Raw genomic sequence first — 24,751 nt, forward strand, 5'->3', positions numbered from 1 at the left:
GTTTGCACTTTCACTGCAGAGACTTGTAGGGCTTTTCTGCACGGCGCTTTTTGTCGGTTCTGGCCCCATACTGCTTTGGTTTATCCCGATTTCCGCACACATTTTTCTGCCTTCCGTTTTCACTTGGATGGTACCCTGAGCAGATATCCCGGCGTGTTACTCCAGTTTATATTGTTTACCTTGTGGTTTTAAGACAAATATTTTACTTTGAGCACCGAGTTTTGATGAAGTACAGATGGCTTGAGGCTCGAAGCTTTAAGGAGATTACTGTAGCCTCTCCTAACTTGTAAAGATATAGCGGCTACCTGACTCGATTCTGTCCTTCGGAAGGATTATGGCACCTGATTAACAACCGCTTCAAAAAAGCTTAAGGAAACGTAGGTCAGATTCAGATATCCAAGGCCACATAAAGGTTTCTAAGCAGCTGAAGATCAATGAGCTGTTTATTTCTAAGAGGAGTGAAAGTGTCAGTAACCAGGGGATAGCTGCTCCTATTTCTACTTTTAATAGGCTCGTTTTCCCAGGGGAATCTCCCACATTACAATCCTCGGCTGACTGCGAGTCTGCTCAAGATACGAGCCTTGAGAAGCTACCTAAGGGCGCTTTCACACTTACCAAATAATGCACTTGCAATCCACTTTCACGTTGCAGCTGGATTTTACTGTGTGAAACAGCAAAATCCACTTGCAAACACTCATTAAAGTGCATTGAAAGAGGATTGAAAGTGCACTAAGAATGAAGAATAAGAATGCAACTCTTCCTTCCGCTTCTCCATTAGGCAATCATAAGGACTCTAATCAACAAAAATTGCAAGATAACCCTCTAGGCTTTCTGGGAGATCAATGTTTACTAACAGCCCACACTGTAATCTCAGTTTTTGAGCAGCTGGCAAAAATCACTGAAAGAATAACACACACAAAGTCTTTTTCACTTTATTATAGAGTACACAGGTTGGATCTGGGCTCCTTACCCTGTGTCCTGGCACTTTGACAGTCACATGAGTTACAGGTTCTCCTAGGGTTGCCAGCCTCCAGGTGGGGGCTGGAGATCTCCCAGAATTGAGGAGGGCCGTGGCTCAGTGGTAGAGCATCTGCTTGGCATGCAGAAGGTCCCAGGTTCAATCCCCGGCATCTCCAGTTAAAGGGACTAGGCAAGGAAGTAATGTGAAAGACCTCTGCCGGAGACCCTGCAGAGCCGCTGCCAGTCTGAGTAGACAATACCGACTTGGATGGATCAAGGATCTGATTCAGTAGAAGGCAGCTTCACAAGTTCAAGCATGCAATGGCTTAACAGTTCTCCGACAATCAGTTGTTCCAGACACCTTTGGGGGAGGGGCTGTGGCTCAGTGGTAGAGCGTCTGCTTGGCATGCAGAAGGTCCCAGGTTCAATCCCCGGCATCTCCAGTTAAAGGGACTAGGCAAGTAGGTGATGTGAAAGACCTCTGCCTGAGACCCTGGAGAGCCCCTGCCGGTCTGAGTAGACAATACTGACTTGATGGACCAAGGGTCTGATTCAGTATAAGGCAGCTTCATGTGTTCATGTGTTCATGAGAGCCTTCCATCGTTTCTCAGGGTTAACCGCTCTTCATCAGGCCCCCAACCGGAAACATTGTTCTAACCGAAGCAGGGAAAGATGTTGAGGTTTTGGGGGTTGTTGTTTTTTAATTGACACTTTCTGTGAAATGAAGTAAGAGATATGCAAAGGGAAGTAGAACTTCTGCCTTCCTGCTGAACGTGGGCAAACTTCTCCTTATTAAAAACACACACACGCACACAAATCTACTGCAGAAAAAGCACCTGCTTCCCTTCCCATATGGCCTAATGAGAAATGGAGGCCTGATCTGGGATCAAGAATTCTTGTTCGTTTACGCAGCACTATTAGGCTAACTTCCCAAGCAGTAGGGTTGCCAACCTCCAGGTAATAGCAAAAGATCTCCTGCTATTACAACTGATCTCCAGCCGATAGAGATCAGTTCACCTGGAGAAAATGGCCACTTTGGCAATTGGACTCTATGGCATTGAAGTCCCTCCCCTCCCCAAACCACGCCCTCATCAGGCTCTGCCCCCAAAATCTCCTGCCGGAGGCGAAGATGGACCTGGCAACCTTAGGTTAGCAACCATAATTCCACACCAAGGAAAACTGAATCCTGTTATATATTCTGAATATATTTCCAACCCCCCTCAGTTTGGATATGCATGCACATTTTTATTCTTATTAGTCTGCGGAAGAGGCAATGTACTAAAAGACCACCCCTCGCCCAACACAAATCCTACCAAGCTCCTATCTGACTTTAGATATTTCACCACACAATTTCAATCCACCAATGCTGCTGCTTATTGTTTTAAATGAAAGCTGAGATTTGAGGGTGTTGAATTTTGCACGCTGCGTGAAATTATGTGCCGTCACAGAATATATACAGTTTTGCTTTTGTTTTCAGTTCTTCCTAGCAACAAAAAAGTACTGACCATTCAATCCATGTAGTAAATTTAATCTGGTTTCTGAGTTAAACTCTATGAAGATTAGTAACTGTAGGGCTGCCAACATGAGGGCTGCCAACCTCCAGATACTAGCTGGAGATCTCCCGCTATTACAACTGATCTCCAGCCGATAGAGATCAGTTCACCTGGACAAAATGGCCGCTTTGGCAATTGGACTCTATTGCATTGAAGTCCCTCCACTCCCCAAACCCTCCCCTCCTCAGGCTACGCCCGCAAAACATCCCGCCGGTGGCAAAGAGGGACCTGGCAACCCTACTTCTGCTTGTGGTAACTTCTGCACATACACATTGGAGTGGGAAACAGTAATCTGGCACTAAAAACGCAGGTACATTTTATGTCTAGTCCATAGATAATTTCCATGTGCTTTTTTTCTGTTTTGACTAATCTATGGGCACTTTCACACATGAAGAATAATGCAATTTCAATCAATTTTCAATGCACTCTAACGATCATTTGCAAGTGGATTTTGCCATTTCACAAAGTAAAATCCAGCTGCAAAGTGCATTAAAAGTGGATTGAAAGTGCATTATTCGGCATGTGCGAAAGTGCCCTATATCTTCAAAGCCACTTGCTTGTGGGTTTGCAATGGTGGGGTCCTGGCAAGCTTATTTGCAAAGATATCTCCAGCGACGTTTCACTTAATGTTAATTTGAACAAAATTTCTCCACATTTTCTCCAGTTCCTGCTCTCCCGTAAAAGCGGTGCTGACACATAATACTTAGCACAGACAATTTAAATAGTGCTCCACACCCCTAGTAGAAATAATTATAAATTGAATAACTGACTGCAGGGAGCCCTTTAATGGTACCCAGAATGTGGCTACCAACCCCCAAGTGGGACCTGGAGGTCTCCCGGAATTATTACTCATCTTCAGATAACAAAGATCAATTCTCCTGGAGAAAATGGCTGCTTTGGAGGGTGGACTCTATGGCATTACACCCTGCTGAGGCCCCTTTCTTCCCAACCCCCATCCTCCCCAGGCTCCACCCCCAAATCTCCAGGAATTTCCCAACCCAGAGTTGGCAACTCTAACCCAGAATCTGTTTCCTGAGGTCATTTCCTCAGTCTCTATAATGGTAGGTCATATTGGAAAAGAAGCTTGCCACAATACCTTGTGCTCAGGCTAGGGTTGGCAGCTATGGGTTGGAAAATACCTGGAGATTTGGGGGTGGAGCTTGAGGAGGGCAGGGTATGGGGTCTTCAGTGGAGGGCAATACCATAGACTCCAACCTTCCAAAGCAGCCCTTTTCTCCAGGTGAACAGATCTCTGTCACCTGGAGATCAATTGCAATAGCGAGAGATCTCCATCCACCAGCCACCACCTGGAGGTTCATCAAAACAATTCACAGTGCGATGCTAATAGGCTATGCAAAAACAATCCACACAAGGCTCAGTTCTATACATATATTCAAAAGGAGATAGTCAATATAAAACGTGGTGCAAGCAATATCTGTAGGTGAGCGACAGTCAAACAAGAGGATCAGTGTTATTCTTCTGAAGATGCCTGCCAGAGCTGCTGGCGAAACGTCAGGAAAGAAAATACCAAGGCCACGGTCACACAGCCCGGATAACCTACAAGAACCAATGAACTCTGACCGTGAAAGCCTTCGACAATAAATTCCTACAAATTTTCCAAGAGTCCAAGTGGGGAATCAGACTTTTATATCCACTGGCTATGTGCTGCAGGTGTTTCAAACGGAGACCAAGCTGGCACTTATAGTAGAATGGAAACGTCTTCCAGGTAATAGACGTTTCACCAATGATGGCTTCTTCAGCCTTGTTGTTTTCTTAATGCTACATAGTAGTCTGGTGGTTGAAGTTTGTGTAGTGGTAGCTTACGCTTTTCTGAGTAAAACTTCAACCACCAGACTACTATGTGGCATTAAGAAAACAACAAGGCTGAAGAAGCCATCATTGGTGAAAGCGTCTATTACCTGGAAGACGTTTCCATTCTACTATAAGTGCCAGCTTGGCCTCCGTTTGAAACACCTGCAGCACAAAGCCAGTGGATATAAAAGTCTGATTCCCCACTTGGACTCTTGGAAAATCTGTAGGAATTCTTTCTACTTTCGGGACCAGCTCTTACAAAGACTGAACTTATACTGGAAAGTCTTTAAGACTCAAAGAGAAACATTAGACATAGATTTGTTGTATATATTGTTCTTTGACTTGTTTTTTGATATTTTTGTATAATGTTCTCTTGTTTGACTGTCGCTCACCTATAGATATTGCTTGCACCACGTTTTGTATTGACTATCTCTTTTGAATATATGTATAGAACTGAGCCTTGTGTGGATTGTTTTTGCACCACCTGGAGGTTGGCAACTCTCTCTCCAGACCATAAAGATAAATTCTCCTAGTGGAGAAAGTGGCAACTTTGGGAAGAGGAAGAAAAAGAAGAAGAGTTGGTTTTTATATGCTGACTTTCTCTACCACTTAAGGAAGAATCAAACCAGCTTACAATCTCCTTCCCTTCCTCTCCCCACAACAGACACCCTGTGAGGGAGGAGGAGCTGAGATAGATCAGAGAGAGCTGTGACTAGCCCAAGGTCACCCAGCTGGCTTCATGTGGAGGAGTGGGGAAACCAACTGGGTTCACCAGATTAGCCTCCGCCGCTCATATGGAATAGTGGGGAATTGAACCTGGTTCTCCAGATCAGAATCCACTGCTCCAAACCACTGCTTTTAACCGCTACGCCATGCTGGAAGTGAAGTGTATGGCATCAAATCCCTGCTGAATTTCCTCCCCTCCCCAAAATCCACCCTTCCTGGGCGCCACCCCCCAAACTCCAGGAGTTTCCCAAACCGAAGTTGCCAACCCTATCTAGAAGTTGGGTACTTTGGGGCAAAATTTACATGTCTCGAAAAGTGATGGTTGGCCTTCCCATGTAGATCTAATAATATGCAAGGGATGGTCACCCTAGATTATGGTATAGTTCTGGTAAACCTGGGGTAATCCCTAGGTATGCAGAAAAAGGCATACATGTGAATTGCCTCCCAAACATAACCAGACATCACACACAACCATGAGAAAAAAAAAAGGGGGGGATTGATTGGCTGAGGGGAGGGGTGAAGATTAGGAAGGGGGGAACAAAATGCACAAATAAGCAGAGCAAGAAGGCGGGGGTCAGCAAGGGGATGGAATTTCCCCTCCCCTGGAAGGAGCCCAGTCACGTATGCATGTTTAGCCTTGAGAATAACCTCATCTCAGAGGCTTGCTTCAGAATCAAAGGCTTGTTATATTTATTTTTTTAAAAAGCTGATAAAAGGAAGTATTTCTTCACACACCGCATAGTTAAATTGTGGAACTCCCTGGCTCAGGATGTGGTGATGGCTGCCAACTTGGAAGACTTGAAGAGGGGAGTGGACATGTTCATGGAAGAGAGGGTATTCATGGCTACTAGTCCAAATGGATACTAGTCATGATGCAAATGCATACTAGTCATGATGCATTCTCTCCAGGATCAGAGGAGCATGCCAATTATATTAGGTGCCGTGGAACACAAGCAGGATGGTGCTGATGCAGTTGTCTTGTTTGTGGGCTTCCTAGAGGCACCTGGTTGGCCACTGTGTGAACACATGAACACTTGAAGCTGCCTTATACTGAATCGGACCCTTGGTCTATCAAAGTCAGTACTGTCTACTCAAACAGGCAGTGGCTCTCCATGGTCTCAGGCAGAGGTCTTTCACATCACCTGGTCCCTTTAACTGGATATGCCAGGGATTGAACCTGGGACCTTCTGCATGCAAAGCAGATGCTCTACCAATGAGCCACAGCCCCTCCCCAAATACTGCTATTGGTTAACTATACCCGTATCACCGCTAGACTGTACATGGGGTGGGCTTCCCAAATAGCCTTCATTTGCTTCACAGAAGGGGATAGTTGAGCAGGAAAGTTGAGCAGGAAGGGGAAAGTGTGAACAGACTGTTGGACTTGATGGAGCTGGGTCTGATCTAGCATGGTCTTTCTTATGTTCTATGTTCTTACTTTCCTCTCAGGCATCTGCTCCATCAGTGTCCATTATAAACACCCCACCTTTAGCCCAATCTTCTTGCTCTCAGTCAGTTTGCATCTACCAATACCATCTCCAATTGGACAAAAGCCTTCTGGCTCCTCCCATCTGTCTTTTCTCTTCCACCTCATTGGTCCACAGGGCCCTTTTCATTATAAATCTCATAGGTAGGGTTGCCAGGTCCCTCTTTGCCATCAGCAGGAGGTTTATGGGGCAGAGGAGGAGGGAGGGGTTTGGGGAGGGACTTCAACGCCATAGAGTAAATTGCCAAAGTGGCCATTTTCTCCAGGTGAACTGATTTCTATCGGCTGGAGATCAGTTGTAAGAGCAGGAGATCAGCTAGTACCTGGAGGCTGGCAACCCTACTCACAGGTAGATATCAGTTTACAAGCATAACACAGTAGGGGTGAATTGTGATCAATTAGGGTTATGGTTTTCTTTCTCTTTAGTGACTCTGCCTATTTCTTAAAGATTTATCTTCTTAAAGATTCTTAAAGATTATCATAGGTCGGCTCTTGATATGAAAGAGTTTTGCTTTGCTCTCATGGTCTCACAGATACTTCATTCGGGACGGGAACGAAATTTCCCACAGTTTAGATGGGTTATCAGCCGTGAGCCAAATGGAGGCATGGTTTGTGCATTGTTTCTTTTACACAGTAGCATGTTCAGTCGCCGGAGCCATTTCAATGGTTCTACTCAACTGTTTTGTTGATTCACACAAGCACATCTTGGATAAAACACCTTGTGGTTACTCTATGGATTGTATGATTGCTGTTTCTTCTGGCCCTGTGACATTATGATTCTATGTGCAGCGCATCAGCATCTGCCCACACGGATGCAATCAGCCAAAATGGAGAGGAAATGGAAATTCATGTCAATCGTGAGCTCAGAACTCACTGACTGAAAGTGAAAATGGCTGAAAGGGGAAGAATCATTCTTTAACCTTTGAAGCATGAGGTTCAAGACCTGGAACAGATTGGAGGAAAGTTTTCTAACATTTCCAATTCTGTGGAAACCCGCATTTTACAATCCAAATTCAAGGTGTTCGGGAACCTGGGCTTTAAATTCTGAATTTTTAAAATTAGAGTAGATTCCAGGCTAGCTTGTGTGCATATGCTACTGCTAAAATCTGGAATTGATGATTCAAATTATCCAACTTTAACGAATTTATTTATAGCACTTTCGCACATGCCGAATAATGCACTTTCAATCCACTTTCAATGCACTTTGCAGCTGTGTGAAATGGCAAAATCCACTTGCAAACGATTGTTAAAGTGCGTTGAAAGTGGATTGAAAGTGCATTATTCGGCATGTGTGAAAGCGCCCATAGAAACTCAAATATAAAGCAAGTCTTTCTGTAACTGGCTAATGTTCTCATATATATTTGAGCTCTTCCAATCAAGGAATAACAATGCAGGAATTATTTCGGATGTGGTAGGAACTCCAGTTTTCTCAGAGTTGCTGAATTAAACTGAGGATTCATAAATCTGCATATGTGGCTTCATTCAAGTTCTCCCCTTTCCCAACTACAATGAAGGACTAGATACTGACAAGACAAGCTCCAGTGGAAAGGGGAACAACAGACCGCCCGTGTCAATTTCTTCGGCCCCGTTGTCACGCCTTGCCAAACGGGTTTTTCGCATCGTCGAAGCGCTAACACAATCCAGAAAACCTGTTTGCCACAGATGATGGCGGATCTGGGGACACACCATGAGCAACAACACCTATTTCGTATCACTCACGGGGGGGGGGGGGAAACGCCTTTCTCTGACCTTGAATAAACCGTTGGTTTGAATCCACCCAGGCGTTACTACCAGAAGCTAAAAAGAACAGTTTCCAAAACATAAGTAGTCATTACCACAAGGCTTCAACTGCATCCAGACTTGGATCCCAGAAGCCGTTCTCTTCCGGGACCTGCAGAGTCCTAATGGCGAGCTTTTTGCACCCTGTTCGAAAGAAATCAGAAGGGTTCTGCACCTACCGGCAGGTTCCGGGTCTCCCATAGTCAAGTCCTCAGGGTTAGGGTTAGGGTTAGGGTCCAGGAAGCCAGGTGTGAATTCCAGACCCAATCCTTGGCCGATTCAATAGCCACTGGCTCTGGCTGGTAGCCTCCATGGGAGTCGCATCTTTTGCAACGCCTTGGGGCTGCGAGCTCGCAGGCTCTCCAACGTCTCTGCTTCCTGCTGACACTATTTCCGTCCCTATGAGGAAACTTGTTTTGATTTGCATACAGTTTGCAAGAGCGAGGGATGTTGGGCAATCTTGCTGGCTGTACAGGGGGTGTCACTGGTTTGAGGGCTTTCTCTTCTATTTGGGGTGGGGGGAAGAGCACAATATAACGCATCAAATATCGTCAGTTAGGTGGGACAACCCGGCGGTAGGGTTGCCAACCTCCAGGTACTGTGGAAAAGAATAGTACAAGGCTCACAGCTCACTGCAAAAACATATATTGAATAGTGAAAAGGTGAACGTGTTGACATACATCAAAGGAAACTTATCAAAAACTAAGGTAGACCGGGTATAGCAAATCTCCAGGTATTTCTAAACCCAGAGCTGGCAACCCGAAGCCCCGGTCACCAACAGCGATGCCTCTTTCAAACCCCCTCGAGTTCTCTCAAGAAAACGGTCATCTCATCTGCCTTCATTCTAATAAGAAAGGAGACACCACTTACTACAGCTGGCCACCTCCAGGTACTAGCTGGAGATCTCCTGCTATTACAACTGATCTCCAGCCAATAGAGATTAGTTCACCTGAAGAAAATGGCCACTTTGGCAACTGGACTCTATGGCACTGAAGTCCATCCCCTCCCCAAACCCCACCCTCCTCAGGCTCTGCCCAAAAAAACCTCCCACCGGTGGCAAAGAGGGACCTGGCAACCCTACCGCTAACCAGGCCTAAATTCCACCCTGCTGAATGGAGACAAATGCTCTGATCACACAGGAATCTAAAACTGCTTCTGCCCCTACTTTTTCCTACTTCAAAAGACGCACAAAGAATCGGTCAAAGACACACACGTGTCAAGTCAAATGAGAGAAAAATAGCCACAGTAAGCCCTAACTACACAACGTGATATCTCTCACACAATTCAACGATCAACTTGATAGCAGATAACACCGTATCCGCTTCTCAGAAAGTGTTTTAGCCAGGGAGTGATATATTTATTTCGTGCAATATTATTTTGTGAACATGCTAAAACGTTGTGGGCTAGGGAGTCTCCTTGATCCAGACAAAATGGGCATTTGTGTTCTTCTGGAATAATTGTACTGTATCTCTCTTGCGTCTTGGCTAAGTCTAAGGCATTACACCTTGCCAATAAAAAAGCTCATCTAAATTTATGGATTTCTAACCAGCAGAAATAGTCTGGCAAGGAAAAAGTACTGTTAAAAGGTATCTGAAAGAAGAGAAGTGAACATATCCATATGTTAATACAAAACTCCTCCTTTATCTTCCTTAAAAATTCTATTTTTGCAAAGGAGGGCAATTTGTATCGGCCCTTATGACCCTATGTAGAGCAATCATACATTCAATTGTTAGATACGCTGCTCCAGTTTGGTACACTGGCCATATAGAACATCTTGACATTCTTCAAGGGTTTTGTTTTTGTTTTTAGAAACTTGCTGGGTATTCTGCATAGGGTCGCCAACCTCCAGGGACTAGCTGGAGATCTCCTGTTATTATAACCGATCTCCAGCTGATAGAGATCAGTTCTCCTGGAGAAAATGGCCCTTTTGGCAATTGGACTCTGCGGCATTGAAGTCCCGCCCCTCCCCAAACCTTGCCCTCCTCAGGCTCCGCCCCAAAAACCTCCCACCGGTGGCAAAGAGGGACCTGGCAACCGTAATTCCGCAATATCTATCTCTGCTTCATTTTGTATGGGAGGGGGGAGAAGGGATCACTTTGATATTGGAGCACACCCTCGCCAACCATTTAAAGATGTTTATATGATAGAGTTGCCAACCTCCAGGTACTAGATGGAGATCTCCTGCTATTACAACTGATCTCCAGCTGATAAGAGATCAGTTATCCTGGAGGAAATGGCTGCTTTGGCAATTGGACTCTATGGCATTGAAGTCCCTCCCTTCCCCAAACTCCGCCCTCCTCAGGCTCTGCCCTAAAAACCTCCCACCAATGGCGAAGAGGGACCTGGCAACCCTCTTATATGATTACTTGCCCTAACCTAGATGGCCCAGGCTTGCCGGATCTGGTCAGATCTTGGAAACTAAGCAGGGTTGGCCCTGGTTAGTACTTGGATGGTAGACCACCAGGGAAGTCCAGGGTTGCTATGCAGAGGCATGCAATGGCAAACCACCTCTGAAGGTCTCTTGTTTTGGAAACCCTATGGTGTTGCCATAAGTCGGCTGCAACTTGACAGCAAAAAGAAACCAAAACATCTTGCCCCCTAGGGTTACCAACCTCCAGGTGGGACCTGGAGCTCTCCCAGAAGTACAACTGTCTCCAGATGACAGAGGTCACTTCCTCTGGATAAAATTTTGTAACATCCAGGCTGGAGAAGAGTTCTGTCAAGCATGAAAGCTTGCACGTTGTTTTGTGTCAATTTGGCTGGTCCTAACAAAAGGTACTACACACATTTTGTTCTTACAGGTGAAAATGACCAGTTTTGCATGTGTGTGATAAATCTTGTTTGAGCACCAAGGTTCACTGAATGTCAAAATTACACATACCACTGAAGGCTCTTCATCCCCTGCTGCATTCATTTATCCTGCAATAGTCTGTCCTTCCCTGGCCTCAAAAACTGGGTGTGCCTAGTGAGATGATCATAACCCTCCCTTTAAAAGAAAGAAAGAAAATGTTGTGTGTGCTGTCAAGTTACTTTTGACTTACGGTGACCCTATCGTTAAAAGCCGGCGGCGGTGGATTATGCCCTATCGTTAAAAGCCTTGCTTGAGGGCTACATAGGGTTGCCAGGTCCCTCTTCGCCACCGGTGGGAGGTTTTTGGGGTGGAGCCTGAGGAGGGTGGGGTTTGGGGAGGGGAGGGACTTCAATGCCATAGAGTCCAATTGCCAAAGCAGCCATTTTCTCCAGGGGAACTGATCTCTATCGGCTGGAGATCTGTCACATTCATTTATTTAGTAGCCATGGATAGCCCCATCCTCCATAAGAACATAAGAAAAGTCATGCTGGATCAGACCAAGGCCCATCCAGTCCAGCAGTCTGTTCACACAGTGGCCAACTGGGTGCCTCTAGGAAGCCCATAAACAAGATGACTGCAGCAGCATTATCCTGCCTGTGTTTCACGGCACCTAATAGACTAGGCGTATAATATAATAGGCATGTGCTTCCACTGTGTGATCAATCCACATTATAGCACTCCCAAGAGTTCCCTCTTTCTTCTAAATATTCAGTACTTGTTTGAAAAAGTAACTATTGGTGCACATTCTATCTGAAGGGATGCACTATAATGCTATAGTGATAGAAGTAGATTTGAGTTCAGTAGCACTTTAGAAACCAACAAAATTTTGGGGGTATAATCTTTGAGAGTCAAAGTTTTTTTCACCAGATCTTGTGTCTGATGAAGAGAGCTTTGACTTTCGAAAGCTTATACCTTAAAAATCTTGTTGGTCTGAAAGGTGCTACTGGACTCGAATCTAGCTGCTCAACTGCAGACCAACATGACTACCCTCCTGAAGCTATAGTGATTTAGCACTATATAGCGCATGCACAAAGAAACCAAAAGGGAGGGGTATAAGTCACTACAGTGGCTGTGGTAACCACACCCCAAGAGCCAATACAGAGTCACTGCAAAGCACTGTGTAAAGGAAAAATCAAAGAAAAAGATGGAGAACGTGTACCAAAAACTCACGAGAGTAAGAACATAAGAAAGGCCATGTTGGATCAGACCAAGGTCTATCAGGTCCAGCAGTCTGTTCACACAGTGGCCAACCAGGGGCCTCTAGGAAGGCTCACAAACAAGATGACTGCAGCAGCATTCTCCTGCCTGTGCTCCACAGCACCTAATAGAATAGGCATGCTCCTCTGATCCTGGAGAGTGTGAAGCTCTGTTGACAATGCACATGCTTCTGTATCTGCAGTGGTGATAAAAACAAAGTGGATAAGATCCACTGTGACCTACAAAACATGTTCCAGAAAAAAATTAACCTGAACCCTAAAAGTTTCTCACTTGGCATAATGCCACCGGAACTGTCTCTGCAACTAAACGATTTATTCAAATATGCCACAACAGCGGCAAGAGTAGTCCTTGCAAAGAGGTGGAGACAACCAAATTTGCCAGATATAGACGACTGGAAAGATAAAACGATGGAATATGCCACAATGGCCAAAATGACCCACATGATGAACGTAACTGACGCGGAAACTCTTGAACAGTTTAATGAAAAACAGAGTTTGTTTTACAGATATATAGAAACCAACAGTTGAAACTCTATAATAATACCAGTTTAAATGGTATAAACACTGGCTAAAGTTTAGTGAACCCTGACCTGGATGGCCCAGGCTAGCCTGATCTCTTCAGATCTCAGAAGCTAAGCAGGGTCAGCCCTGGTTAGTATTTGGATGGGAGACCACCAAGGAATACCAGGGTTGCTGTGCAGAGGAAGGCACTGGCAAACCATCTCTGTTAGTCTCTTGCCATGAAAACCCCCAAAGCGGTCACCATAAGTCGGCTGTGATGAAGGCACTTTACACACAAAGTATAGTGAAGCCATTTTCTAGCAGAACAAGAATAAAGGTGCAATAATTGGTTATAGTAAAATGAAGCTATTTTCTATCAGAATAAGATACTTTATATATATAACTGGAGAAATAGGTGTGGTAATAATGTTGTAATCTTTTTTTTTATATGCTGAAATGTTCTCTCCCCCACCCATATATACATCGTATCCGTAGATGGTCCCCTATTCCTTCCTTTCCCCCCTTTTGTATCCCTTTTTTAAAATAAATAAATAAAATTTAAAAAGTGGAGAATCCACGCCATGTGGAAGCACATGCCTTCATTGCCACAGACTCTACAAACATATCAGAATGACGGTAAAAAAACAGGATACAATTGAAGAGTTTCTGTTTGGGTTTTCTACAGCAAACTAAATCTACGTTGCGCCTTCATAGGATTGGCCCCTAAGCATGGGTTGCTCTGTCGACAGGAAAAACTGCAAACTGACATGGCAACTGACTGAGTCACAAAGAGGAAGACGGTTCCGCCTTGACTTCTGCATTTTCTAAGCCACAACAAACAAAAACGCACGTCAGTAACAGCCTCCAAAACGTATCTGGCAACACGCTAAAATGCATCGGTCCTCTGACTCCTGCACTCTTTTGCGATCAGGATTGCATTTTGCAGTGCGATCCTAAGGAGAGTTACTCCAGTCTAAGCCCATTCATTTCAACGGGCTTAGGCTGGTGTAACTCTGCACAGGACATCGCACTGTTAGGTGGAAACTAGATTCCGCAATGCAGCAAGATGTGTAAAGCAGGTTCCTTCCAGAGAACCGGGACACGGCCAACACCGTGCGGGTTCAGAAATTAGAAAAGGGACTGCCACCGTGCTATTTTTTTTTTTTTTTACTGTATGGACTCTCTAGTCTCATTTACACAGTGGCAGAAGAATGACCTGCTCAATAGGAATGTTGTGATGTCGTATTTGCTTAATATCACAAATTCTGAATATCAAAGATCTTTTATGCTTAGAATCATAGATTCATTGAGTTGGAAGGGACCACCAGGGTCATCTAGTCCAACCCCCTGCACAATGCAGGAAATTCACAACTACCTCCCCCCTCATACCCCCAGTGACCCCTACTCCATGCCCAGAAGATGGCCAAGATGCCCTCCCTCTCATGATCTGCCTAAGGTCATAGAATCAGCATTGCTGACAGATGGCCATCAAGCTTCTTCTTAAAAACCTCCAGGGAAGGAAAGCTCACCACCTCCCGAGGAAGCCTGTTCCACTGAAGAACCACTCTAACTGTTAGGGAATTCTTCCTAATGCCTAGACAGAAACTCTTTTGATTTAATTTCAACCTGTTGGTTCTGGTCCGACCTCCTGGAGCAACAGAAAATAACTCTGCACCATCCTCTACATGACAGCCCTTCAAGTACTTGAAGATGGTTATCATATCCCCTCTCAGTCTTCTATTCTCCAGGCTAAACATGCCCAGCTCCTTCAACTTTTCCTCACAGGACTTGGTCTCCAGACCCCTCACCATCTTCGTTGCCCTCCTCTGGACATGTTCCAGCTTGTCTACATCTTTCTTAAATTGTGATGCTTCTTTGGTACTATGCTTTGCCCTCTACGTATTTAGATGGGAAATATAATAGACTTCCGATGGAAGCCTGCAAATGTATATGTAAAGAAGGTGAACTTGAAACTACCGAACACGTGCTATTTGAACGTATGCTGTATGACCATAAAAGTACATAAAATGCCATTACTTGTAGAATGTCCTAGGGCTCTGAGGAAACAACACCTTAAACTATTACTGTCAGATACAAGCAAGGTTTTAACCAATAGAGTTGCTAGTTTTGCCTGGTTAGCAATAAAAATAAGGCAGAGCTGGGCCAAATCTAGACAATAGGTATGGAAGTATGGGATGAATATTGGTTGGAATCTTATAGACTGTTATTTTGTATTAACCCTAGGCATTTTTCTGTATTTGTTATTTTATTAATGTCTATGGTTTTACATTGGAGCCCCATGGGGCAGAGTGGTAAGCTGCAGAACTGCAGTCCAAGCTCTGCTCACGACCTGAGTTCGATCCCCTGAGTCGGTTTCAGGTAGCCGGCTCAAGGTTGGCTCAGCCTTCCATCCTTCCGAGGTTGGTAAAATGAGGACCCAGCTTGCCAGGGGTAAAGGGAAGTTGACTGGGGAAGGCACTGGCAAACCACCCCGTAAACAAAATCTGCCTAGTAACAGTTGGGATGTGACATCACCTCATGGGGTCAGGAATGCCCCGGTGCTTGCACAGGGGACCTTTACCTTTATGGTTTTAAATATTTAAATTTGTGTTTTATCTTGAATATTTGTGATTTTTACTATATATTATGTCACATCTTTTATTTGATGGTCCATGACCGTAATAAATTATACGATACGATACAGTGGCAGAAGAGGTTGTAAAAGCTGGACCGTACCACTTCAGGCTGTAGAGGGGCATGCGTGTGAATTGATTGAATGTCTCTGTCTCACTCTCTCACATAGATCTCCTGTACACAGACAACTGGAGGCAAAGGAGATCAATTTTAACCTGTCCTTCTCCCCAGTATGCTATTTTGGTGATTCAGAGATTTTTTTTCCCCCACGAGAAAGGATCCAACCATTCATCCCCCCTCCTGTTGTCTGAACTGGTACGGCCCAAGAACCATTTTACCACCTCTGCTGTTGTTTGGAGCTATCTGACTAGTGCGTCTTTCACCGACCGCATGTCATGGTCAGCAGGGACCAGGACACTGAACAGGCAGAGCTCCCGGATGAGTTGGCAGCAGAGGCAGAGGCTGGGCCCTCTACCTCTTTGGAGGTTAGCAAATGGTCTCTATCAAAGGCTGAAGCCCCCACTCCTAGCATGAGTAATGAGGAGGAGAGACAGCTGCAGCTGGTAGAATCACCCCCGCCTGTAGCTAGGCTGCGGGAAAGACTATGCAAAGATTTAGACACCCACCGCAGGAATGCACGGGAGTACAGGCGAACACAAAGCCCTGAATACTGACAGGAGCCAGGCTAGGTAATTAGTGGGGCAAAGGAGTGCACCACCAGAGAACCATATATTCCAGGCTGTTGGGAGGTTTCTCTGTGGAAGCAACGATTCAGTTTCCGGACTGCTTCGCATCCACTTCGCCTCCTGACCCTTTCTCCGACTGGCTTGAGTTCCTGGAACTCCGACCCTCGGCTTGATTGACGACTCTTCTTCTGGACACGTTTGGACTCCTATTTGGATCTCCACGGACTCGACCTTGGACCGCACGACGACCCAGCCTCCTAGCCCCGCCCAGGACCTGACAGATTGCTTCCACTCCCATCTTCTCATCCACCGGCTTACCTCACAGAATGGAAGCCGCAGCCGGACCGGAGATGTCCGCCCTGCTGCAGCAGGTACACCAACTGACCCAGGCAGTGGCTCAGCTGCAGCAACAACAATCACTCCCTCCAGCTGCTGCCATTCCTCCTCCCAAGTGCCCGCTAAGCCCCCCAGAGAAATTTGGAGGTGAAGTGGAGGGGAGTTTGCTGCTTTTTTGGCCCAGTGCAAACTTTAGATCGAACTGCGAGCACGAGATTTCCCTTCTGATAAATCCAAGGTCTGTTTTACCATCAGCCTTTTAAAGAGGCAGGCTGCCAAATGTGCAACTCCTTTGTTGGTGGGCTCTTCTCCTTTACTCACCAACTTCCAGGGATTCCTAGACTATTTGTCTGCTGCTTATGCCAGCCCACAACAAGCAGCCATGGCAAACCGGCAAATAAGGGCCCTGAAGCAAGGGAAGGAGTCTGTAGCCCATTATACCACTGAGTTCAGGCTACTAGCTCAAGATTTGAGCTGGAACGAGCCGGCCCTGATGGATCAATATGTAGACGGGCTGGCTAATGAAGTACTTGATGAACTGGCCTGGGTTGACCGCCCATCCACCCTCCAAGACCTTATTACCTTATGCCTCCGTATCGATGGCCGCCTAGAGGGCCGTCGCCAAGCTAGCACTAGCCGTCGGACTCCAGGACCATCCAGAGCTACGGCCTCCCTGCCACTCCCCGCGTTCCCTAGCACTGGAGACGAGCCAGAACCCATGCAGCTGGGAGCATCCCGGCCCCATCTTACACCCGAGGAGAAAAGGCAACGCCGAGCTCTGAACCTCCATCTGTACTGTGGGAAGGCCGGGCATTTCTCATCCAACTGCCCAGCCAAACGCCCCAGCCCTGGAGCCACAGGACATCTGGTAGCAACCCCCCTGCCAAAAGTCTCGCCCCAAGTCTGAATGGGCCTGATGGCTTGGGGCTTGTTTCTGACTCCCCTGAGCTCTTCTTTGCTCAGAACCAAGGACCATTCCTGATCCCCGTCAAGCTCCATCTGCCGGATGGGCGGTGGCTTTGTGTATATGCCATGCTGGACTCTGGCACAGCTTGTTGTTTTATCGACACTGCCTTTACCAAGCAGCACCGAATTCTACTCCAAACCAAGGAGATGCCAGCCCTTGTGGAAGCCATTGACGGATGCCTCCTACGCTCCAGTCCGGTGACCCAAGAGACCTGCCCAGTCACTCTCCAGGTGCATCAACACACAGAGCAGATCCAGTTTGATGTGGCTAGCATGCCCCAGTTTCCATTAGTCCTGGGTCTCTCCTGGCTCAAGACCCACAACCCCCTCATCAACTGGGAAGAACAAGAACTCCAGTTTCGGAAACCATGCCCTCACTTTGTATCTCCAGGCATCCTGTCGGCAACCACCCTTGCCATGCCCCCACAGCTTCTGTCAAAGTATGCCAACTATGCGGATGTGTTTGAAGAGAAGGGGGCAGATAAACTTCCTCCGCACCGGCCCTATGATTGTGCCATCGACCTGATTCCCGGGGGGCCCCTGCCAGCAGGGTGCTTATATCCCATGTCGGAACCTGAATTGGAAGCCCTATGAGACTTTCTCTCCAAAAATCAGACCCGAAGTTTCATCCAGCCGTCTACCTCTCCGCTCTCAGTGCCAGTTCTCTTCGTAAAGAAGAAGGGAGGAGAACTTCGGCTCTGCAATGATTATCGAGCCCTCAACAAAATCACTGTGAGGGACCGATAACCCCTCCTGCTGATCCCTGAACTGCTAGACCGCCTTAAGGGAGCCTGGATATACACCAAGCTAGATCTTTGTGGTGCATACAACTTGGTCAGGATTCATGCCGGCGACGAGTGGAAGACAGCGTTTGGCACCCAGTACGGGCAGTACGAATACCTGGTGATGCCATTCGGGTTGACCAACGCCCCTGCCATGTTTCAGAGACTAATGAACGACGTCTTCCGAGACTTGTTAGACCATTGTGTCATCATCTACTTGGATGATATCTTGGTATACTCTCAAAACCCTGCCTAGCACACCGCCCACGTCCGCTAGGTTCTGCAGTGGCTCCGGGACCACGGCCTCTATGCCAAACTGGAAAAATGTGAGTTTGACCAGCGGTCTGTCAAATTCCTGGGTCACATCATCTCGCCTCAGGGAATTATGATGGATCCAAGCAAAGTGGTGGCTGTTCAGAACTGGCAAGCTCCTCGCAACCGCAATGATCTACAATGGTTCTTTGGCTTTGCCAACTACTACCGGCAGTTCATCCCGGCCTATGCGGACCATACGGTACCGTTGACTAAACTCCTCCGACCTAAGGAACCATTTCAATGGACTCCCCAGGCCGAAAAAGCCTTCGTGGATTTGAAGACTTGTTTCACCACTGGGCCGCTCCTGAGGTACCCGGACCCTCAATTGCTCTTCCTAGTAGAGGCCGATGCCTCCAACATAGGCCTGGGAGCCGTTCTATCTCAGAGGGATGACCCCTCTCAACCCTGGCAGCCTTGTGCTTATTACTCCCAACAGCTGATGGCAGCAGAGAGAAACTACACCATTTGGGAACAAGAGTTGCTTGCCATTAAAGTGGCCTTTGAAGTACGGAGGCACCACCTTGAAGAGGCACTTCATCCGGTACAAGTACTGACCGATCACCGCAATCTAGAACATCTCCAGACCACTTGATGCTTAAACCAATGTCAGATCCGGTGGTCCCTCTTCTTTTCCCGGTTTGAATTCCGTATCTCCTACATTCCACAGAACCAAAACAGCAAGACAACTGGGCTACTCTACTTCTCGCGGAGTTCGCCTATAACAATGCAGTGCACTCGTCTACACAGCAAACTCTGTTCATTGCGAACTATGGGTACAATCCCTGCTATTTCCCAGCAAGCCTGCCTACCAATGTCCCTGCCGTAGAAACTAGCTTACAGGAATTGCAAGTGCTACAGAACCTACTACAAGAACAGCTCCAATGGGAGAAAGATGCCTACAAAGCCATTGCAGACCAGAAACGACAAGAAGGCCCGGTGCTCAAACCCGGAGATCGAGTCTGGCTGTCTACCCGATACCTTCGTTATCCGGGACGTTCCCGTAAGTTGTGTCCTCACTTCACTGGTCCCTTCCCTATTTCAGAACAAGTGAACCCCGTCGCTTTCAGGTTCCAGTTACCACCGACACTCCACCTCCATCCGGTCTTCCACCAGTCACTGCTAGTGTCGTCTGGGCCTGACACCACACAACAACCCTGTAAGGCAGGGGAGATTGAGAGAAGGCGACTGGCCCAAGGTCACCCAGCCCGTTTCAACGGCAGAGGTGGGATTTCAGCCTGGGTCCACCAGGTCCCAGTCAGATACTCTACCACTGGTTTTTGATTGAATAGGGTCGCACCATTCTCCGGAAAGGATTTAAAAATCTTGCTCAGGATGGCTTGTCAATACTTGAGGTTAGACACTTACCATTCACACAAGAGATGAGGGTAGCTGTGGCTGGATGGATGCCTTCACAGTTCATGGCCGGGTATTTGCTCAGGAAAGAGGAGACAGCCTGGAGCAGGTTAGCCAGCTTAACTTCAACAAGCCCGGAAAGCACACCACCTATAAACAAAATTATAGGCAATAAGATGTTTGAGCTAGTATATGGCAGAAGGACATTAGGCCAAAAACCCCTGCACAATGCAGGAAATTCACAACTGCCTCTCGCCCACCACACCTCCAAGGCCCCCTACTCCATGCCCAGAAGATGGCCAAGATGCCCTCCCTTGCATGATCTGCCTAAGGTCATCGAATCAGCATTGCTGACAGATGGCCATCTAACCTATGCTTAAAAACCTCCAGGGAAGGAAAGCTCACCACCTTCAGAGGAAGCCTGTTCCACTGAGGAACCACTCTAATTGTTAGAAAGTTCTTCCTGATGTCTAGACGGAAACTCTTTTGATTTAATTTCAACCCATTGGTTCTGGTCTGACCTTCCGGGGCAAGAGAAAACAACTCCGGGGCAAGAGAAAACAACAACCCTCCTCTATACAACAGCCCTTCAAGTACTTGAAGATGGGTATCATATCCCCTCTCAGTCTTCTCCTCTTCAGGCTAAACATACCCAGCTCCTTCAATCGTTCCTCATAGGACTTGGTCTCTAGACCCCTCACCATCTTTGTTGCCCTCCTCTGGACCCGTTCCAGCTTGTCTATATCTTTCTTAAATTGTGGTGCCCAAAACAGAACACAATACTCTAGGTGAAGTCTAAGCAGAGCAGAGCAAAGTCATACCATCACTTCGCGTGATCTGGACACCATGCTTCTGTTGATGCAGCCCAAGATCACATTTGCCTATCACATCACACTGCTGACTCATGTTCAGTGTTTGGTCTACTAAGACCCCAAGATCCTTTTCGCACACACTACTGCTCAGACAGACCTCTGTGTGCCCACTACCTCCAGCAGTAGAATGAGCTGCAACTAGAGACAGGGACTTTTCTGTGGTGGTGCCTTGCCTCTGGAACACCCCCCCCCCCACACACACACACACACACACTGTTGCTTGCCCGGCATCTGCTCTTTCTAGTTTTAGGTGCCAGATGAACATTTTCCTGTGCACTCGGGCTTTTTCTTGATCGTATTCAGCTGACTTCATTCCCCTCCCCCCTTTCCTCTGTAAAGGGTTGATCCTTGATTTTGCTGGTAGTGATTTTTGTAACAATCCCCTTTTTAAAAAATGCAGTTTTAATTGGCTGTTATATTGCTGGGAGCTACTTCCGAAGGATTGGCTGCATATGTTCACGGGACATATTTTAAAAAATAATAATACATTAATTTGTAGCAAATTAACAGCGAGGAGAGGGTGTTCTCAACCCTTCCCACGATCAGAGATTCCCCTCAAATCCCCCCAGTTTATTTCCAGGTTTTGAAGCTTGCCCTGAGAGAACTAATTGAAACAGAGGAAATTTGCAGGGGAGAATTGGCAAGCAGGGAAAGGGTTAAATACCCCTTTCTCCATCTGCCAAATGTGGCTCCCCACACACACACATTTATCTTACAAGGCAAACACAGGGCCTAATTCCCTTACAATGCATATTTCCATTAAAAAATAATCCGCGCCCAAAATCTTAGACATAATTTCCTGTAGAGGCTAGCCAATGTCTCCATGAGTGATTGAAGAAAATCAAGTCACTAGCAACGTCATACCCTCTCAGAATGAGACCAGTTATGGGGAGGGGCTATGGCCCAGTGGTAGAGCATCTTCTTGGCATGAAGAAGAAGAAGAGTTAGTTTTTATATGCCAACTGTCTCTACCACTTAAGGAAGAATCAAACCAGCTTACAACCACCTTCCCTTCCCCTCCCCACAACAGACACCCAGTGAGGTAGGTGGGGCTGAGAGAGCTCTATGAGAGCTGTGACTAGCCCGAGGCCACCCAGCTGGCTTCATGTATAGCAGTGGGAAAACCAACCCAGTTCACCAGATTAACATCTGCCGCTCATGTGGGGGAGTGGGGGAATCAAACCCGGTTCTCCAGATCAGAGTCCACTGCTCCAAACCACCATTCTCAACCACTACACCACACTGGCTCTCCATCACAGTGGTTCCTGGACTGGTCCCCAATGCAATTTAAAATGCAACGTAAAATACCACTCTGCGCCACGGGGCTCTTATTATCCAGGTAAAGGTACATAAAATGACATGAGAATTAATAGGAACACGGGTCAAAGCATCGGGCAGATATTTTTGTATCTGACGCTTTTTGTATCTGACGAAGCAAGCTTTGACTCACAAAGGCTTATACCCTGGAAAAATGCTGTTGGCTTTTAAGGCACTACCAGGCTCGAATTTTGTTCTACTACTGCAGACTAACACTTGAAACTTGTTTCAAGAAGAACACTTGTATGTTTACAAGCATTCTGTTATTATATTTTATCATTTACGGTAGACCATAAACGTGGCCACAGTCCTGTTGGGAGTAAATTCTATTGCTACGGCTTTCAAAGACAAACGCAAATAATAACGCCAGTAGTCCCCGAAAATTCTAACAATACTGTTGAGTATAAATTTGATTGCTGTGGTAACTGTAAAGCACAGAGATAAAATATTTCCAAAAATTGCAATTGCATTATTGGGATTGAGGGGGGAGCAAATTCTTAGTAATTGTTAGGCAAATAAATAGGGTTGTCTACCTCCAGGTGGGCCATGCAAATATAAAGGCTCAGTGCTGTAAGGATGATTGGAGCAACCCAAGACAGCGCTATAAACAAATTTCTCATGCAAAAAAGTGAATTTTATAGTGAGAAAGTGCAAGATATATACAAATATATACAAACAAGGATACAACAAGATACAAATGTACAGAAAGCAATCCACAAGATATGACCATAAAGAGGATATCACAGATCCTAATTGAACAGGTAAGTCAAAATATACGACCCACTTCAGGTGGGGCCTGAAGATCTCCTGCTGTTACCACTAGGGTTACCAGGTCCCTCTTCACTAGGGTTGCCAGGTCCCTCTTCGCCACCGGTGGGATGTTTTTTGGGGCGGAGCCTGAGGAGGGCGGGATTTGGGGAGGGGAGGGTCTTCAGTGCCATAGAGTCCAGTTGCCATTTTCTCCAGGTGAATGGATCTGTCGGCTGGAGATCAGTTGTAATAGCAGGAGATCTCCAGCTAGTACCTGTTCTGTGGAACTGTGATAGAACTTCATGGGACTGCCAGAATCAAAAAAGCTTATGCGAAATAGGACTCTATACCAGAAACCTATCTTTTTTTGGAATTCTTGGACTTTACTGACCCACAGGGTCATGGTGATACTTACCTTGTTGTGTATTTGAAGTTGGCACATGTACTTTGTCGTCATTCTTTGCTTATGCACATATTACATTTTCTTGTTAAGCATTTATAGTTGTGTGCTTTTTTGCCATAAGTGCCTGCTATTTGTTGTAATTCCTCCTCATTGGGCACTACCCTTTTTGCATGATTTCCAGTACCTGGAGGTTGGCAACCCTAATTACCACTGATTTCCAGACAACATAGTTCAGTTTCCCTGGAGAAAATGGCTGCTTTAGAGGGTGGACTCTATTGCATTATATCCTGCTGAGGTCCCTACCCTCTTGAAACCCCACCCCCCAGCTCCACCCCCCAAATCTCCAGATTTTTCTTAACCCAGAGCTGGCAACACTGTATGGAAACCATGCATCCTATCTGGACTTCTTCTGTGGCTCACCAGTGGTACACATACCACTGGTTAAGAACCACTACTCTATTATGCCACAAAGTTCTGGTTGGGTTGCGTCACCTTTGGAAATTCAGACTAACGCAACAAGACTTTCCCATACCATGTATCTTGTTTGGGGAGGGGCTGTGGCTCAGTGGTAGAACATCTGTGTGGCACGCAGAAGGTCCCAGGTTCAATCCCCGGCATCTCCAGTTAAAGGCCTAGGCAGGTAGATGATGTGAAAGACCTCTGCCTGAGACCCTGGAGAGCAGCTGCCAGTCTGAGTAGACAATACTGACTTTGATGGACCAAGGGTCTGATTCAGTATAAGGCAGCTTCATGTGTCTCCACTAACTTCCAGCAGCAACATTACTTATTTGTGATCGCCACCTGGTGACCATTTCTCATATTCTTTTCAGAGGCCCAAAGGAAAGTCATGTTTCTCTCCTCCAGAACTGGAATTCACAAAACTCCTCTCTTTGGTCTACACCAAAAGAGGCATTTTGAAGTGGAATACGGCTGGCTGTGCACATTTTCCTTTAAAAGAGAAAGTTGGACATGTCTAAAGTCTTCATTCATAATGTTGTTGGAATATCTTTTTAAAAAATCAGTGGCACCTTGAAGACAGGGAACATTTTATCCCAGCGTAGGGTTTTGTGGACTAGCGAAGCAGGGCTTCTTAAACCTTTCCCACTCACAACGCCTTTTCACCCGAGAAATTTTTACGCGACCCCGGATATATAGGTATATAAAATATGTATACAAATCAAACATTTACTGATAACAAATAATAAAGAAATTTATTTTAAAACAATTCTTGTGTGTGTGTGTGTGTGTGTGTGTGTGTGTGTGTGTGTGTGTGTGTGTATATATAAACCATTTTTACCTTTTACTGTTGCCAAATTTTTCACGACCCCCACATTCAGTTACGTGACCCCATATGGGGTCGCGACCCACCGCCTAAGAAGCTTTGGACTAGAGGGTCTAGCCAGTCCCCCCCTAACCTAGGTTTGCCAGCTCTGGCTTGAGAAAGACCTAGAGATT

General features: G+C 46.2%; 1 protein-coding gene across 1 annotated transcript in view; it reads right to left on the reverse strand.

Moving 5' to 3' along the window:
* Nucleotides 1-24,751, reverse strand: part of GMIP (GEM interacting protein) — a 71,793-nt gene that overhangs the window by 41,249 nt on the left and 5,793 nt on the right. Inside the window, exon 2 of the mRNA XM_056849631.1 lies at nucleotides 19,967-20,104. Coding sequence (XP_056705609.1) covers nucleotides 19,967-20,104 — 138 coding nt within the window. The remainder of the gene's footprint in view (nucleotides 1-19,966; nucleotides 20,105-24,751) is intronic.

This window comes from Euleptes europaea, chromosome 1, assembly GCF_029931775.1.
Source record: "Euleptes europaea isolate rEulEur1 chromosome 1, rEulEur1.hap1, whole genome shotgun sequence".
Lineage (NCBI taxonomy): Eukaryota > Metazoa > Chordata > Lepidosauria > Squamata > Sphaerodactylidae > Euleptes > Euleptes europaea.